This window comes from Episyrphus balteatus, chromosome 2 (genome assembly GCF_945859705.1).
Source record: "Episyrphus balteatus chromosome 2, idEpiBalt1.1, whole genome shotgun sequence".
Lineage (NCBI taxonomy): Eukaryota > Metazoa > Arthropoda > Insecta > Diptera > Syrphidae > Episyrphus > Episyrphus balteatus.
Window position 1 is genome coordinate 68,894,027 of NC_079135.1, and position 19,376 is coordinate 68,913,402.

Sequence of the window (19,376 nt, forward strand, 5' to 3'; positions counted from 1 at the left end):
TATGTGTACTGTGGTCTATATGAACTTTGTGCCTGGCTACACAGTGATTTTTCAATCGATTAAAAAATCACATGAGGTAGCTACACACTGTTGTGCCCAATCACGTTCCACTTTTACATTTTCTAGGAACAAACATCAAAAAGAGGAACAATTTAGCAATACCCTCAGAAAATTCAGTTCCCTTCGTGAGCATCTTTCCCCTTCATTCCTCATCCCTCTTGCCTACAAACTCACTGCTTAGGCAATTGAAAAATCACCGTGTAAGCCACTTTGATGGCAAAAGGTAAAAATATTTTCCTTTTTTTTGACAGTTTCCAATTATTCCAATGGAATACAAAATTTACAGGGTTGCTTCTCACATCGAGATACAGACACAGGTGATTTTTCCAAATAGAGAAACGTTTGGAATTTTTGCTTCACAATTTTTCGATGCGAGAAGTTCTCGACTAAGTTACAGAACGTAGGCACAGGCTATAGTGAAAACAACCTATTTATCACTGTTCTCTTAGTGGCCCCACAGTGCGTCGATTTGGATGTTCACACTATCAAAATTGCGTCCAACTACACGAAATGACAGACATCTAGTGTGCCCGTTAAGTTTGTCAGTGTGAACCTCCTGACATTTTCTGTCTGTTTATTTTATTTCATATTCATTTGTGTATTTTTGTTGATTTGAATTGAACACCGCCTACAGAACACATTTCAGTGGTTTGTGCAATAATTAAAAATACAATTAATTCAATTTTAATTAATTCTTCAATTATTTTAGTAACCAAAGAACACAAATATGAAGCTAACCGTTGATGGACTCGAAGTCCACTTTCCATACGAATACATCTACCCCGAACAATATGAATACATGATTGAACTTAAAAAAGCCTTGGATGCCAAAGGACATTGTCTTCTCGAAATGCCTTCAGGAACTGGCAAAACTGCAACTTTACTTTCATTAATTGTAGCCTATATGATTGCCAATCCAAATAATGTCCGTAAGTTAATCTATTGTTCACGTACAGTTCCAGAAATCGAAAAAGTCGTCGCCGAATTGAAAAGCTTATTACATTATTACGCTAAACATTCTCATTCACCGCCAAAAATTACTGGCTTAGTTTTGAGTTCGCGGAAGAATATGTGCATCCATCCGGATGTTAGTAAACAATATGAAGGCAAATCTGTTGATGCCATGTGTTTTGGTTTAACTGCAAGTTATATTCGGGAAAAAGCTGAATTAGATGAAAATGTACAAACTTGTCAATATTATGAAGGTTTTAATTTAGAAGGTAAAGAGTCAACTTTGCCTGAAGGAGTTTATAGTCTTGATGATTTAAAAGAGTATGGAAGGGCAAGGAACTGGTGTCCTTACTTCACGGCTCGATATGCTATTGCATATGCCACAATTGTTGTTTACAGTTATCATTACTTACTTGATCCCAAAATTGCTGAAGTCGTTTCGAAAGAACTTCAAAAAGAATCTGTTATTGTTTTTGATGAAGCACACAACATTGACAATGTCTGCATTGATTCAATGAGTGTGAAAATAAATCGAAGAATTGTCGAACGAAGTACGAATGCAATCAACAATTTGCAAAAAATTGTTCGAGATATTAAAGAAGAAGATACAAACCGTTTAAATTATGAATATCAAAAAATGGTTCAAGGTTTAAAGGAAGCCAGCGAAAAACAAGACACAGATATGGTGTTGGCAAATCCACTTTTGCCAGCCGATGTCTTGAAAGAGGTTGTTCCAGGAAATATTCGTAATGCTGACCATTTTATCAATTTCCTTCGACGATTTGTTGAATATATAAAAACTCGTCTTCGAGTTCATAATGTCGTTCAGGAATCACCTGCAAACTTTCTTAAAGATATATCATCAAAAATCTGTGCAGATAGAAAACCTTTAAGATTTTGTGCCGAACGACTGGCAAGTCTTTTAAGAACACTTGAAATTACAGATATGACAGAATATGGTGGTCTTGTTGTGATGACTCACTTTGCCACTTTAGTGTCGACTTATACAAAAGGATTTACAATCATCATTGAACCTTTTGATGATAAAACTCCAACCGTTGCAAATCCTATTTTACATTTTAGCTGTTTGGATTCATCAATTGCGATGGCTCCAATATTTTCACGATTTCAAAGTGTTGTTATTACTTCGGGTACACTATCTCCAATGGATATGTATCCTAAAATATTGGATTTTAATCCTGTTGTTATAAGTTCCTTTACAATGACATTGGCCAGACCATGTTTATTACCAGTGATTGTATCAAAAGGTAATGATCAAGTTGCGATATCATCGAAATTCGAAACACGTGAAGATACAGCTGTAATAAGAAACTATGGACAACTTTTAGTTGAAACAGCAAAAATCGTTCCTGATGGTGTTGTTTGTTTTTTTACATCATATTTGTATTTAGAATCGGTAGTAGCATCTTGGTATGATCAAGGTATTGTAGACACTCTATTACGATATAAATTACTCTTTATCGAGACACAAGACAATGCAGAAACAAGTTATGCTCTGATGAATTATATAAAAGCTTGTGATTGTGGACGTGGTGCAGTTCTGCTGGCAGTAACTCGAGGCAAAGTATCGGAAGGTGTTGATTTTGATCATCAATATGGAAGAGCTGTACTTATGTTGGGTATTCCTTATGTATATACTCAATCAAAGATTTTAAAAGCTCGACTACAATATCTTAGAGATAATTTTCAAATTAATGAAAATGATTTTCTTACTTTTGATGCTATGCGACATGCAGCTCAGTGTGTTGGGAGAGTACTTCGTGGCAAAACTGATTATGGTATTATGATATTTGCGGATAAGCGTTTTTCACGACAAGATAAACGTGGTCGATTGCCGAAATGGATTCAAGAATATTTAGTGGATAGTTATTGTAATTTGAGTACGGAAGAAGCGATGCATTTAGCTAGAAGATGGTTGAGGCAAATGGCACAACCATTTACAAGGGAAGATCAACTTGGTATATCTTTGTTAACATTAGAGCAGTTGGAGAATTATGAAAGACAAAAAATGGAAAAGAACAAATCAGTAATAAATGATTAAGTTATTGATTAAAGTTATTGTGTTATTTTTGTAATAAATCTACTAAGAGCTTCTGAGCATAAGTTTTTCATTTTTCATGGAATTGGAGATATCAAACGACAGAAAAACGGTTGTTTTAACGAGGGTTTAATTGTAACCCAAAACCTATTTAAAAAACATTACTTACCTTTATGGAATTTGGGATAAATATTAAAATTATCGATATATTATCAAATCGTGTTCCATTAAAGGTTTTCAGGGTTAAAGAGGTAAGGTTCGGATGTTACAAAGTCAACCACACTGAGGAAAACCGGAAAAAGTTCACATAAGCTAGAAAAGCAAGCAACGCCCATATTGGACGAACCAAATTAATTAAAGCAAAAAATACTGCAACGTCCCATAGGTAATAAACATTTTTGGTCATTTGCAAAAAACGTTTACAAGATTATATCGTGGGCACAACGCCAAAACCACGAATCTGCAAAATTGTAGTTTTGAGAAAAACAGCTTCAAAGTTTTTGAAACTCATGCAATCTTATAGGAACTCGTGCTACGGAAATTGATATTTTAGGCTTTTAGGCAACAGATGGATGATTAGGGTCGAAGCAATGAAAAGAGGGACCCATAATAAGTTCAATGACGCATTAAAGTGAAAATGTCCAAAAATGCAGATTCGCGGTTTTGGCTTTGTGCCGGCGATATCATCTTCGGTTCCAACGCTCGATTTCAAACACACTTTTTTTTTAGCTATCTCGTAAAAGCTAACCTTGGGAGGCAATTCGCTGCCAACTTTAAACTGCTAGACCATCGGTTCTCAACCTGTGGTCAGCGGACCCCTGGGGGTCCGCGTAAAATTTCAGGGGGTCAGCGACAGGTTTTTCATTAAGCATCCGAAATACGTCTTTAACATTATTCTAATGTGACGCGCAACAAACTTTGTTCTTTTTATCGTTTTTGATAATTTTTTCACTCCATTGTATTGCATTTTCTTACCCTTCTCAATAATATATGCATGAATCTTATTTGAATATATGCATGAATCTTAATTGAACACGACCGACTCAGTTGGTATTGCCATGTTCAAAGGAGAGATCCTGAGAACCCCGTCAAAAAAGCAATATCATATAACGTTCCAACACGAAATAAAAAGAAAGGTAGGCCTAAAAACTCCTGGTACAAGCAAATGCAAAAACACCAGCATTCAGTTGGCCTCAGAAACGGAACAATACAAAACCGGGAGGCTTGCCGCCGATTTCTGAGGTCAACCCGGCGAACCCCACAGGCGGATCACTACTGTGAAGCAGTAACGTGGGAAGGTTATGATCCCCTCGACATCGAGATCATAACAGCGCCGAGAAAAAAAAAAGGAAGAAGAAGATATGCATGAATCTTATTTTAATTACAAAAGGGTCACGAAGTGCTTTTCTATGTAATGACATGGGCCTACTGCAGAAGCGAAATTTAATTTTCTGGAAATTCAAAATTCGACTGCAAAATTTAATGATTTTTTAAAATGTCTTTTCCCACCGCTAGGGATCGCGCATTGCAATGCAAAAATTTATGTTTCCATATTGTATTTTTTTTTTTTTCAGTGCAGAGTTGATACTAAAAAGGATTATGTTAAAATAAATTTTAAGGAACTGAAGTGAAAAATTATTTAAAAAGCCCTCATCTATCGTTTCTTTTTTAGGCTCATTTTTTTCGGGTTTCAATTGCAACGAGGAATTACTAAAGAAGAATTAATCAAAAAAAACAAAATGCAAAAGTCAATAAAAATAAAAAATGCCAGATTATACAATACATATTTGTTTTATAAGCCCATTTGATTCTTTGTTTTTTTCAATTTTCAATGCAAATGCTTGACGGCGACCCTTAGCGGTCATTTTAAAAATTAAAAAAAAATCTTTTTATACTTTTTTGGATCCAATGCAACTTTTAAGGGGGTATTTTTAGGTTGAGAACCGTTGTGCTAGACAGTTATGACTCCTCCAGTACTTGAGCACGTAAGCGGATTCATGTGACGAATCTTCTTTTACACTCGTACAAAAGCAAAAGTTCTCAAATTTACGTATCGCAAATCCGCTGGTCCGGGTAATATATCCCCTATCGTTCTGAAGAGATGTTCTTCCACGCTGACATCTCCCTTATTCTACTGATCTCTTCCCGAGTGGATGGAAAATAGCAATTGTCAAGCCTGTACCTAAAAAAGGCGAACCGTCCTCACCCTCAAGCCCAAACTATCGACCGATATCATTTACGTCACTTCTTTCAAAGGGACTAATTATCACCTCAAGAAATATCTCGAGGAAAGAAAGCTTCTTAATGACCGGCAGCACGGCTTTCGTAGCAATAGGTTCATCGTAAATCTTACCGAACAATGGAATCAATTCTTACATCGTTTTGGAGGAAGTAAGATTGTGGCACTTGATATTTGAAAGGCATTTGGAATCAAGCTCTTCTTTCGAAAATGCGTGCTTTTAAAGTCGGTGAGTCTCTTTTTCTTTGGATTAGAAATTACTTTTCGAACCGTTCAATACAAGCCGTAATAGATGAATTCAAGTCAGAAACCCACAGTATAGTTCTCCGTTCTGTCTCCGAGCTCCGACTCTCTTTCTCATTTTTATAAATGATCACCTTTCTGAAACTTATAATCAACTTAACGTAAAACAGCGCAATGATGACTATTGTCAAGTCAACAACGGAGATCTTTTATTCGCTGAAAAAGTAACACGAATTTTGTTTGCATTTTCCTAATTACAATGCCGTTATCAATAACAAATAAAAGCAAAAGCCAATAAGCGCTTTATTTTTAGGGAATCCTGTATATCGAAAAATATATCCTAAATGAAAGATTCCACTCAGTACTTCTTTTCTTTAAAGAAATTAAAAAATAATCACCGTTTTTCAGGCTCATACGTTAGTAGTGCCCCATAACAAGTCTAGAAACAGCTGGAATTACTGCAGAAAAAATCATTTTATCCAAGACAACAAATTCAAATAAAAAAAATGCATTTTGTGTATGAAAATCATATTAAAAAAATATATATTAGTATCAAAAAAATATTCACTTAAAAACTAAATTATTTTCTCACAGGGAATTAACGTGGGACTTCCCAGATTCATAATAATCACAGACAATTTTGGCCCACAAGAGAGGTTTCTCTTCTTTTATTATTTTTTTTTATTAATTGCGCCCAACAGGTACCACGTTTTTCTATTTATCTAGATTATAGTTTAACTGCTCTAATTAAAGCATCACCATGATCAGGGATAAATTGTTTTGCACTGGCCACACATGTTTGTTTAAGCGAATGTTCCGGAGAACGTTTATTGCACTCATCGAAATAGCACTTCTCGATACCATGTAAAAATTCTACAATCAACTTTGTATCGCCTCCATTCGGTCCAACAAAGTACTCACATTCATAGTTGAAATCTTTCAGATCTCGAACGCAACAATCGAGAAAGTCGGCATTGGAAGAAAACCAAGAATTAAGTTTAATTAAGGGAATGCTAAGTTGATCACGTAACACGCCTGTTACCCAGGTATCATCAATCCAGAAGAATTTTTCAGTTTGTGATTGTCGAACTAGCTGCAAAGTGGTGTTTGGGTTGGTTATGTACAACCAACCGGATAGATACGCTGGATAGACATCGGAGGCGTATTCGTCTCTTGTTACAAACCACTTGTTGGCAGTAAGGCGAATTGGTGTCTTATTGTCTAGTATATAGCCAGCCATGAAGCTCTTTGGAAATCCCTTAATCTCCAAACTCTCAAGGTAATTTTTCAAATGGAACACATCATAAACAACATCATCATCCATTTTGATGATGAACTTGGCCCTAAAACAATTGGTACTTGCCCATTTGAGACCCATAATGTGTTTGTAGGTGAGATTTCGATATGCTTCCATAAAATTACCCTGCAGAATATCCCCAAACTTCTTATTCTCATCGAGAACTTGAGATTGTGTAATGTATTTCTCAGTTTTTGGGATTTCAGCTAAAAGAAAAACTCTCGAAAATCCCATTTCAATGAGTTTGCCTTGGGGAATGGCCCGTCGATGGGCAGCTCGTAATTCATCATGTCCAACATAGCAAGTAACAATTATAATACCTGTTTGTTACGAAATAAAAACAAACATTAATACGCAACATTCCTGAGATTATGAGCAATTAAATTCAGACCTATTAATTCCCTTCCATTTCTTTTACAAATATCATTATTAATTTCATACTTGAAATTGTTTAAATTTACCAAAGTTCCACTTTGTATTTCTTCTTCAATTTGACGAACTGTTTCGACAGAAATAAATTCGTCATGATAAGAATCGTTTTGTTGGTTTAGTGAGGAGAATAGAATCAAGATGAATGCTATGGCGATGAGACATGATAGAATTTTGAAAGCAATTCGTCCTCGTGTAATCATGTCTTCTCATCGAAATTTTATTTATTTTTAATCTAGATTTAATTTAAAATCTAGAGAATTGGTGCGTGGGAATGGGAAAAAAATAAATGTTTTTTTTCTGTATCTAGCTAAATAAACAAATGAAAATATTATGACAGGTGGTTGGGTTTGGAAGCTACTGGGAAAAGATGGTCAGTTCACAATAGTGGTTAATGGCTGGTTGCATCAACCAAAATTATTTAAACAAGGAATGAAATTTTCTAATAGCTCGTGTTGACTAGAGCAAATGAACTATTTTCTCCAATATTTTTGAAATTTGAGACTCGATTTCCACGGAAATCATAAGTAATTAACTGGTGGTCGGCAACGAAAATAGATCTTGAAGAAATAAGGATTTTTGGTGAGTCTGAATCCGAAGTCAAAATTTCACTGGCACGTCACGTTTTTGAAATACTTGAATATTAACAGGACAAAAATGCGTTTTTTTTGGTTCACCTGAGGTTGTTAGTTAATTTTTTAGTGCTAAACTATTTTATGTAAAATCAAAACGCCATATTAAAACGAAAAAAATATATAAATATATATTTTTGACTAAAGCCTAGTACGCAGATCGCGCTAAAATTTATCTTTCATACAAATTTCCTCCAAAGATAAATTTTAGTGAGGATTTTTTGCCAGGTAGTATGCAGTTCACGCGCTAAATTCGAATTCTCATCTACTACTTTTGCAAAAAGTCTCCACTCAATTTAGCTCGCGAAATAATGCTCAGCGCATTTTTTCACAGATAAATTTTGACATTTTTGTGGTTGTTGTTGTTGCTGCAAGGAATAAGAGGCAGAAAAACCCTTGGAATATATAAAAGAAGAGGAATAAAACAAAATGAGAGCGTAAAAAAGGTATTCTGCAGGTAAAAAAAATATGTAATGTAATATTGAATGCAAGCTGGTATAAGTAAATGAAACTGTGATTCAGCCGTTATTTTTAAATTTAAATTTATCTTGGCTTTTAGCAAACGCGTGTAGAGATAAAAATTGTCGAGATAAAATTTAGTTTAGCGCGATCTGCGCACTGGGCTTAAACATTTAAAAGAACTTAATTGAAAATAAGTTATAATCTTTGAACAACAACAATATTTTGAAGGTGCAACCACCAAGAGTTTATGGCCTTGGCTTGAGTTAAAGCACTGATTTAATTAGTTTTTGAGCCTTAAAGCCTAGTACGCTGCTGAAGCGAAACGAAATTTTCCATACAAAATTTCGTTAACGAAATCTTGAACGAAAAATTTCGTTTTTCTTCTCGTTTTTCGGTACGCAGCTCTAGCGAAAAATTGGAGAGTTTTCACTTATTTGACACTTACTTTTAACTGTCATTTATTTCTAGCTTTAAAGCCTAGTACGCTGCTGATGCGAAACAAAAAATTTTCAAGTCTCTAAAGTCGACAACGAAAATGCTAACGAAAAAATATCATCGATTATTCTATCAAAGTCAAAATAAAAAAATTCAAAATTAATTTAAAATCAAGAAAAATCAACAAAAAATAATTTTTAAAGTAAGAAACTTGCAGTCAAATGTGTGAAAACTCTCCAGCTGCGTACTGAAAAACGAAAAGCAAAACGAAATTTTCAAATCTCGTTTCGCTTCAGCTGCGTACTAGGCCTTATAGCGAAAATACTGATGAGTATAGCTCAAAAACTTGACGTGATAGAATGAAGTCAATTAAAATCACCTACATATGTAGTCCATGGTATACCATGTATGTAGTCACTTAATTTGCACGAAGCCGTTATTTAATTTCCTAGCTAATTTCTTCGTAATAAGGTATCTCATTTCAAATTTGAACGGGAGATTATCTCTTCAGTTCTTCAAAGCATGCTTAATACCTATTTTTAGAGGTAAAAAAAAATAACAAAATGTTTCATAATTAACTATTTAGAATCTGAAGAACAATAAAGTGAATTTTTGTTTTTGTTTTTTTTATTTTTATACCAAAAGCCGAGTTTTCATGATAACTATGCAAAGTTAAACTTTTTATGTAGACAACTCATAGAAGAAGAAAATTTTAATTTAAAATGGTTTCGAGCTAAAAACGATTTTCTCTTGTTCAACAAAGAATTAAAAAATAAAATAAACATGAATTCGTTTATTTATTATTATGTAATAGCTCATAAGATTTCTTAAAGGAAAAAAATTGATTTTTTCTTTTAATATACATATATTTGATAGAGACTTGTATCTCATTCCAGTGCAAATTTATCGTAATGAGATAAAACAACAAGTATTTGAAAGATTTATTCTTCTTATTTCAAGATCTTAAAGATTTTCTTTAGATGCCGATTTTTGGGCGTCAAATGAATATCAATCTCATTTACTTTAATTTGTATGAAAATTCAATGAAAAATAAAAGCAAGCTCTTTAAGTTTGTCATAAAAATTAAATATAATTAAAGTTTGTTTTATTTTCGATTCTTATAGTGTGTATAACATTTGTATGCATTTAAAAAAAAATGCATACATTTTCCGTGGTGTGCAATGATACCATTTCAAAAGTGTTTTCTTTCTCCTTAAAAAAACACCCTTTAACCCAAAATATTTTGAATATGAAACGTCGATACAAAATTTCATCAGCCTACCACTTATTTTCAATGAGTAATTGGTAATATTCGGACTCTTGCTCCTTTAGTAAAAGACTATTTATAAAGAGTCCAATAACTTTTTACGCTATGGTCGAGACATTTTGGTATTAGTTTTATTCGATCGGGCGTTTAAAAATACCTCGAAATCATGTATCATATCAATAAAAATGTTTCATTACTTATTATACTATGATATGCAGCAAAGCGAGTGCAACACAGAAAAACTCTTATATCTACCCTTCCGGATGGAATACAAGGTGGCCAATATCTAAAAATAACTCTTATATTGAGTACTACCATCGATGTAAATTTCATGCTTTTATCACAAAGCGCACAATTGAGCTGTTTTTAATGTTAAAAAATACGTTTGAAAATGTTCACTTTTGTACTTTATCACTTTTTGAGCCAATGTAGTTGGCTTGATGTTAAAAGTAAGAGAATCTGTCGAGTCAACATGGGGTTACGTTTCCGTTAAATAGCCCTATTGCAAAACCAAAACTGCTATTTTTTGGGAAAAGCATTGTTATGAAAAAAGTCAAACAAAAATTTCGCTTACCACTTTAATCCAAGATGCTTAATTTTTGTATTCGATGTTTCTGGACCTTTCGAAATCATTGCATTCCATCTCCCTGTCCTTCTCTTAATGTAATTTATTCTCAATCTTTTTTGATTTCCTAAAAGCAGCCAACAAGAACCCAGCAACAAAAATTCAAATAAAGATAACAGAAAGTAATTATTTTGATCAAGTGATTTGTTATATTTTTTTTAACATATCTGTTGCAATTTTTAATTACAGTTTTTAAAGGTTTAAATATTTTTTTACAATAAAAAAATGTTAACTTAAGCTATACGAACATATATATCTATTTCATTTTTTTGTTTTTGTTGTAAGTTTTATATTTTATTCATTTATTAACTTGTTTGCCTTTTTTTTAATAGTTAAGTCTAAAGTAAAAGTTTTTTGTTTTTTAATTTGTTCTGTTTTTTTTTACCAACTATGCAGTCGTTGAAGGATTTGCTTTGCTTTATCACACGATTGCATATGCAATGGATTTTTTGGATCGAAAGTTTCAAATATTGACTTAATAAATGTTATAAACGGTTGTAGACTCTGGAGTGTTTCTGATTCTGGTTGCAACCATGCCGTTGGTAGAGTATTTACCACAATATATACTTTGCTAAGTGCATCATTTGTAGAACACATCTTTGTGGCTAAAAAGAGGTATCGATTAAGAAGAGATGATATAGCTAAATCTCTTAAAGTTCGATCAGCTATAATTCCTTGCCAACTTAAGAAATTTCGGAATAATTTCAAACCAGCACATAATTGTCTTTGAAAAAATGATGTTCTTGCTTCTTGAACTTGCTTTGGAAATATCGGTATAAAAACATCATTATCTAGAGCTGATTTCAATTTATCTTGAATAGCATTGAAAAGTTGCTGAAGTTGTGTTGATATTTCCCGAATTGGATAGTCTCTGCCAATCCGATTAATCAATCCAATCAATCGTAGACTTTGTGTTGTTGACATCGGATCCCAGCAATTACTAACAATTTCTGTAATCTTCGGAAGCAATATTTTCTCAATTATTATTGGCACCAATTTCATATCTGTATCAAGTAATAACGACTCTTTAGTCTCATCTTTTGACCAACCATAAAGCATACATTCAGAATACCATGCCATATTCTCAATGTCTTTATAGTCTTCGTTTAACGGGTTCCATAAAAGTATTTCAGTTCTTACAATGGGACCCATGATCTTGGGCAGACAATGACTAACAAAGGCATCTTTATATGACTCCATATCTGTCTTCCTCCAGACATTGAATTTTGATAGAATTTGTTCTGGTCTGCAAAAGTCATCTCCTGCATCGGCAAACAAATCATCTACTTCCACCTCCAGTTGGTCCATTGACGATTTCTTCTGTTCGAGGAAACGATCCGAGACTTCATCGTCACTCGACATTCCATCCAAATGACTACTACTAGTGTCATTCTTTTCCCTTTCACACCGTCTTCGTGTCCGTCTACATTCCCTTTCCGCTGTTCTTTTGATTATTTCTTCATGTTCCGGTCCTCTTCTCATTGCACCAGAACCCAAGTATTTACTTGACAATTCTGTGATTTCCTTCACTTGATCGCGAACATCTTGTCTTCGCCTTTCAATCAAATAAGTGGGTAGCTTTGAAAAGACTTGCATAGCACGTTTTTCCAAATCATTCAATATTGGCGCCTTCTCGTTTAGGCACTCAACCAGATTACTGACGTACCCATTGATCTCCTGATAGAATCGATATTTTGCTGCCGCAGTTGGTGCTTTCTGTGAACAGTCCAACTCTTCGAGTTTCAAGACCTTCATCTCTGCCGATATTCTATCAATATCAGCTTTATGTCTCTCATTGAGTTCTCGCAACTTTATCAATCTCGTTTTAATTGAATTTGTGATTTCTTGAGGCGTCCTTAACGCCGATACTTTACTATTTTCTTTTTTACTCTTTGTGCTACTCACTAAGAGACGTGGTTTTTGGAACGAATTCCTGGCATATGCCTCATCTAACAGCGTCGACGTCGACTGTGGAGATGGATTATCTAATTGATTGGTAGATGATTTTATCATAAATCTTGATAGAACAGATTCTTGTTGGGCTGTCACGAGCTGTGCTCCAGTGACTCCCTTTCGAATTTGTTGGTTTTCCCATTCATTGGTTTCCCGATCTGAATCATCATCGTCGGAATAATTGTTCTCAACGGAATAGAATTGTTCCCGTCGCTCTTCGAGTTCTTTCTTCCCAGTTAGAGCATTCATATCGACACGCTCTTCCTCATCGGAATTCTCAACTTCCTCTTCTCGATCAAGTCGCTTTGATTTCTTATTTGACACATCTTTAGGCTCTTCCACTGGAATAACGACACCTTGTTCGCGGGCTTTTTGCCTACGTTTCTTGGCGGCGTGAATCATAGCCGCATCTGGGATGGAACCACTTTCAAGCATTTGCTTGAGGTTTTCCGGTTTGGAAAACATGTGTTTGCTATCACCATCGTCGCCACTTACTCTCTCATCATCGTCATCGGACATGTCATCTTTGCCGGCACAAAAGGCGGCTCTTCCATTGAGAATAAGTGGCGGCGGAGGTGGTTCGGATTTCTTGACAACTAGCACAAAATCGTCTGTGCGAATTTCTGTTTCAATGTTGTCAGATTTTTTAGTTCTAGTTTGTTCGAATGAACTTGTTGTCGTCGACGATGACAATGGACATTTATCATCGTTATCATATCGAGAGGTAGTTGAATGGGTTTCGGACGAAGCACCCAATCCATTGTCATGATGATGTGATGATGAATAGTTTGTAGATTCGTGGTAGTTATAATCACCACTACCTTCTTTAGCTTTTTTTTTACGTCGTTCTTTGTCCATCATTCGCATAACTTTTTTACTATGCGATGACTTTCGCACTTGAAATGCCTCATCTTCTTCATCGTCATCGGCAAAACTTAGTAATGACTTTGTTTTCGATTGTTTTGAGGACGAAGACGAGTCTGTTGAATCTTTTTTATCATTTTTTGTTTTAGGATTTTTTAATTTTTTTTTATTATAATTAAAATTGTTGGGTGGTGATGAGTCTACATCCATTTTTTTGGTGGAATTTCCATTGTCGTTTCGTGTGAAATGATCTTCTTCATCATCGAATGTGGAAAATACACGACGTTGAATTGTTTTTTTGGGTTTTCGGAAAAGAGACATTTTTTTGAAGAATGCAACTCAAATTTATGTGAAATTATCAAAATAATAAAAAAGGCAGAAATCAATAAAAATTCACGTTGTCAAATTGGGTACTAGAGGCTTTTTTTAGGAGAGAGCTGGGTTTACACTTAAAGTGATTATGTTATAATTTACACGGGAGGTAAAATGTCAAGATAGATAAGCTTACACGGGGAAACATACCGGTGTGTATATGTATGACAGACATGTTGGTAGATTAGAGATTTAAGGCCGGTGTGATACTTCATGTGTTTTGGTAATCAAACGTTGGAAAACGTTTTACGTTCTTTGTGTTTGGTGCTGAAACGTTTAAAAACGTTGTAGGAGGTTTTACAGTCTATTATTCTATTTTCTATTACCTTGTTTTCATTACAACCTAAATTAATTTCGCAAACTATAGCCCAATTCAAATTTTTAAATAATTTCCTTTACGACATAATTTTCTATACGATTAGAGATTATTTGCGAGATTATTTTATTTGGGCTCTAGTAAGAACAGCCTATTAAACTGCTCCTTTAAGCCTGGTACTCAGTTCGAGCTTAATTTTAGCCGAGATAAAATTCCACTACAAGTTATCGATAATTTGTATGGGATACGTTTTAGCTCGGATACAATTTTTCGATAATTTGTATGGGAGCTAAAATTTATCTCGAACTGCGTACCAGGCTTGAAGGTCCAGTAGTTTTAAATACGTTGTCCAGCCTTGGTTCAGGAATTTTATTTGCTGATTTTGGGAGCTTAGATGTGGTTCATCTTTGGTTCAAGCATGGATTTGAATATTTTAACACATATTAACCTTGAAATAGTTTAGTATGCTGCTCGAGCGAGATTTTAGCTTAAAGCCTGGGTACGCTGCTCGCGCTAAATTTTAGCCGAGATAAAATTCCCATACAAGTTATCGATAACTTGTATGGGATCCATTTTATCTCGGCTAAAAATTTTCGATAATTTGTATGGGAGCTATTTTATCTCGGCTAAAATTAAGCTCGAACTGCGTACCAGGCTTAAAGGAGCAGTTTAATAGGCTGTTTTCACTAGAGCCCAAATAAAAAAAATTTAGCGCGAGCAGCGTACCAGGCTTTAAATACAAAGTTATCGAAAAAATTATCCGATTTTTCGATAATTTGTATTCTAGCAAAAATGTATAGCCTGTTTTTACTAGAGCCCAAATAAGGTCAGTTCAGATTTCAAATTCAATTTTTTTTTCTATAGAAATTAATGACCTAAAAAGTGAAAAAGTGGGAAATTTACAAAAGAAAAAAATTATTTATTTATTTCCAGGGCTATTTGTTTCCAATAAAAACTACAAAAACTGTTTTTTAAAGCCTGGTACGCTGCTCGCGCTAAATTTTAGCCAAGATAAAATTCCCATACAAGTTATCGATAATTTGTATGGGACTCATTTTAGCTCGGCTAAAATTTTTCGATAATTTGTATGGGAGCTAAAATTTAGCGCGAGCAGCGTACCAGGCTTAAACGAAAAAATAAGCTTTCTGCATATTATTTTAAACAGCCGAGTACATTTTCTGTCTCCCAGCTTCAGGTTTTCATACAATTAATCGATTATGTTGATGTTTTCATACAATCAATCGATTAATTGCCCCGATATTAGGTGTGTTTTTTATTACCACCGGTCTTAACTGGACAAAAAAAAACGCCTCGGGGCTTAACCTGAAATCTTGGCAGCACTGTATATTGAATGTTCCGAAAACAGCAGACACTAAAAAATTAAAACAAATGATGCAGAAAGCTTATTTTTTGGTTTAAAAAACAATTTGTATACCCTTTTTCGCGAAAAAATTGCGCTAGCCAGAAAAAAAATATTTTCACTTTTGTACTTTTTCAAAAAGTGGTGTATGTAGTTAAGCCTGCAAGATGATTTCTGCGCCTTGCGTCTTCGTGAAGAAGCAGACTTATCAACGATATTATTATGCTTCATATTTTTTTGAATATTATTTTTTTTTCGATTCATAAAATGTTTTCCCTAGGCCTGTTATGACTATTTTTTTCAAGAAAATTATCCATTTTAGCCTTGTCACACATACAATTACAAAAAAAAAATTAAGGCTTAAAGCCTGGTACGCTGCTCGCGCTAAATTTTAGCTGAGATAAAATTCCCATACAAGTTATCGATAGCTTGTATGGGATCCATTTTATCTCGGCTAAAAATTTTCGATAATTTGTATGGGAGCTAAAATTAAGCGCGAGCAGCGTACCAGGCTATACACGCAAATAATACACGACCGACGAAGAAGATTCCACAATCGACGAAATAAAATAAAGCAGAACAGCAAAAAAAAGAACAAGATCAAAGGGAAACGTCAAAAAGAGTCACAAAATTTTTTACCGGAGACTCACGCTAGAAAATCTTCCTTCCCTTTTTTCGAACTTTGTTTCTCCCTTGCTCTTATGCGCGTCGCTCTTTGCGTCTTCGTGTAGAAGCGGACTCAGTTTTACTTTTGGTATATTTTTCATTATGCTTCTGATCGGTTTTTCACCCTAATTGACACACACCCTTAGTTCGATTTTATAAATTGTAAAATAAAAATATCCCATCAACGCAGAAAAAAATGGGATTTTTTTGTTATATGGCACAGGATTTTTTTTTTATTGATGAAGAACACTGGCTGAAAATTTTTTTTATTCGGTTTTCAATTTCATTTTGGAAAAAGCGAAGAATTAACGAAAAAATGGAAGAAATATATATGGCGGAATAATACAGTAGAAAATATATTCATAAGGGTTGTTTTTGTTATACTATGTTTCCACCTACGCTAAATCCGAGATTTAGCTAAGTAGATTTAGAATAAATCTCGAGATTTATTTTAAATCTACTTCGTTAAAACCTAGATTTGGGTTCAGCTACCCTAAATCTAAGGTTTTCACCTACTTTCAATCCGAGATTTAGAATAAAACTCGAGATTTGTGCTAAATCTACTTAGCTAAATCTCGGATTTAGCGTAGGTGGAAACGTAGTATTAATAACAAAAGAGTTTGAAAGAAAAACTTTTCCCATTTTTAGCCTATTACGCAGCTCGCGCTAAATTTTAGCCGAGATAAAACTCCCATACAAGTTATCGATAACTTGTATGGGATCCATTTTAAGTCTAGTACGCTGCTCGCGCTAAATTTTAGCTGAAGCCTGGTACGCTGCTCGCGCTAAATTTTAGCTGAGATAAAATTCCCATACAAGTTATCGATAACTTGTATGGGATCCATTTTATCTCGGCTAAAAATTTTCGATAATTTGTATGGGAGCTAAAATTTAGCGCGAGCAGCGTACCAGGCTTGAGATAAAATTCCCATACAAGTTATCGATAACTTGTATGGGATCCATTTTATCTCGGCTAAAAATTTTCGATAATTTGTATGGGAGCTAAAATTTAGCTCGAGCAGCGTACCAGGCGTTAGCTCAGATAAAATTTTTCGATAATTTGTATGGGAGCTAAAATTTAGCGCGAGCTGCGTACCAGGCTTTTCAAACAAAATTTAAAAATGTCAAACTTCAAATTCATAAGTGTGTGTGCAAATCGGTGTAAATCTGACTAAAAATGTGGAGTAAATCCGGAGTACTAAAATTACTCCGGAGTAATTTTTTTTTACACTTTTGTGGCGTCAAAGAACACAAAACCTTCAAAAGTGCAAAAATAAGTACTAAAGCCTGGTACGCTGCTCGCGCTAAATTTTAGCTGAGATAAAATTCCCATACAAGTTATCGATAACTTGTATGGGATCCATTTTATCTCGGCTAAAAATTTTCGATAATTTGTATGGGAGCTAAAATTTAGCGCGAGCAGCGTACCAGGCTTAAAAGGGTACTCTCAAGCCTGGTACGCTGCTCGCGCTAAATTTTAGCTGAGATAAAATTCCCATACAAGTTATCGATAACTTGTATGGGATCCATTTTATCTCGGCTAAAAATTTTCGATAATTTGTATGGGAGCTAAAATTTAGCGCGAGCAGCGTACCAGGCTTCATTGGAGTGAAAGAAAACGACATCAAATAAATGAACAAGTCTAATGGAAATTATGGAAAATGACGTCTGTCATTCCCCTTCAGTCAGCTGTCAGTAACCTTGCAAAAAAAAAACGTTACAAAAAAACTTACCACCCTCTTCAGCACGTGCAGCTCTATCTATCCGGGGCCAACGCTTATTTTGTTATTATTTTATTGACGGTTTTTCAAAACAATAAAAAAAATAGCAATCTTTACAACTCTCAATTAAAATTGTTTGTTTTTTTTACTCAAAATTCCAATAGATAACCTTCGTCTATTTATCTATTTATAAGTTGCGTTGAGTGACATTTCTCCTACCCACATAGTTTTTCATTCATTATTTTTGATTCGTCTACTTTTACTAATTGGGTGTGACGAAATCGTGCGAGGCCGGTCAGTAACCAAAAAAAAAAAAATATTTATCTTATTAGAAAATTTTATAAATAAAAATGGGTAAGAAGCAACAACAGAAGAAAAAACAACAACAGCAAACTCAAGGCCAGCAACAACAACAACAACAGCAATTGCATCAAGTGTCTACCGACCAACAGCCGACAACTTCTGCTGCCAAAGAAATTGCCGGTGGCTCATTCAAACGCATTTCTGCCCAAAAACGAAATGAGCTCAATGAGCTTGTTATGAATCTGCGAAAGATTACTTTCTTGCGCAAATTTAATCCAAATGAGCAATGGCAGGATTATGTTGAGATGCAGGCAATTCTCGAGCGCATCCAGACGATTGAGAGTTGTCTTAAATTTAAGGGATCCGGGGGTAAAAATCGTGCTGCCAATGTTGAGGCATTTAATAAATGGGCTGACGAAAATGATGTCAAACACGATGGTGTTCGAATCGCTGAGTTTCCTGGATTCGATTTGGGTTTGGAGGCAACTAAAGACATAATAAAAGGAGATCCGATTATAATTGTTCCAAGGAAGCTTATTCTTTCGGAAGAGTTACTCGGATCCAGAATGTCTTTGTTGCCTTTTGAACCCAAAATGATGTCGAATTTGAAGTTGACTTATGTGTTGATGTGGGAAAAGGTCAATCCGGAGAGTTTCTGGAAACCTTACATTGACCTTTTGCCGGAGAAATATTCAACTGTGTTGTATTATTCGGTGAATGATATGCAAGAGCTGAAGGGAACCAGTGCATTGTCACAAGCCATTGCACAGTGTAAGAATATTGCGAGACAGTATGCTATGATGTATCAGAATTTTCAACAAATGAAGCAAAAAAGTGTGCTGGCAGAGAGATTCAGCTATGATTTATACAGGTGAGTGCTTTTTTTAAAACTAATTTATGTCTTTATCTATAGGTTGTTGTGGTGAAATTTTTAGTCGATGATAGATTTTCCAGTCCACAACCTGCACTGTTCTCACCAAACAGTGGAACAAATCTTTACATCGTTTTGGAGAAAGTAAGATTATTGCGCTTGATATTTCAAAGGCATTTGATAGAGTTAGGCTTCAAGCAGGGGCGTATCCAGAAAAAAATTTGGAGGGGGCTGAAAAATTTTTCAAAAAT

The 19,376-nt window shown here is 34.7% G+C and overlaps 4 protein-coding genes across 4 annotated transcripts in view; 2 read left to right on the forward strand and 2 right to left on the reverse strand.

Annotated features, from left to right (window-relative positions):
- Positions 1-573: 573 nt before the first annotated feature.
- On the forward strand, positions 574-3,143 carry LOC129909825 (general transcription and DNA repair factor IIH helicase subunit XPD). Its single transcript, XM_055986931.1, has 2 exons — positions 574-708; positions 770-3,143. Exon 2 carries the CDS (start codon positions 788-790, stop codon positions 3,071-3,073), a length of 2,286 nt encoding a protein of 761 aa, XP_055842906.1. The 5' UTR covers positions 574-708; positions 770-787; the 3' UTR covers positions 3,074-3,143.
- A 3,119-nt stretch (positions 3,144-6,262) lies between these two features.
- LOC129909828 (beta-1,3-galactosyltransferase 5) lies at positions 6,263-7,598 on the reverse strand. The gene is made up of 2 exons (XM_055986935.1): positions 7,241-7,598; positions 6,263-7,169 (listed from the first exon to the last, which is right to left on the reverse strand). The coding sequence occupies exons 1-2, from the start codon at positions 7,479-7,481 to the stop codon at positions 6,280-6,282; spliced, it is 1,131 nt and encodes a 376-aa protein (XP_055842910.1). The 5' UTR covers positions 7,482-7,598; the 3' UTR covers positions 6,263-6,279.
- A 3,227-nt stretch (positions 7,599-10,825) lies between these two features.
- Positions 10,826-13,956, reverse strand: LOC129909823 (PAX3- and PAX7-binding protein 1). The gene has a single exon (XM_055986926.1). It carries the CDS (start codon positions 13,835-13,837, stop codon positions 11,081-11,083), a length of 2,757 nt encoding a protein of 918 aa, XP_055842901.1. The 5' UTR covers positions 13,838-13,956; the 3' UTR covers positions 10,826-11,080.
- A 3,985-nt stretch (positions 13,957-17,941) lies between these two features.
- The window catches only part of LOC129909826 (actin-histidine N-methyltransferase), an 85,286-nt gene continuing 83,851 nt past the window's right edge, over positions 17,942-19,376 (forward strand). Inside the window, exon 1 of the mRNA XM_055986932.1 lies at positions 17,942-19,125. Coding sequence (XP_055842907.1) covers positions 18,302-19,125 — 824 coding nt within the window. The 5' untranslated portion in view covers positions 17,942-18,301. The remainder of the gene's footprint in view (positions 19,126-19,376) is intronic.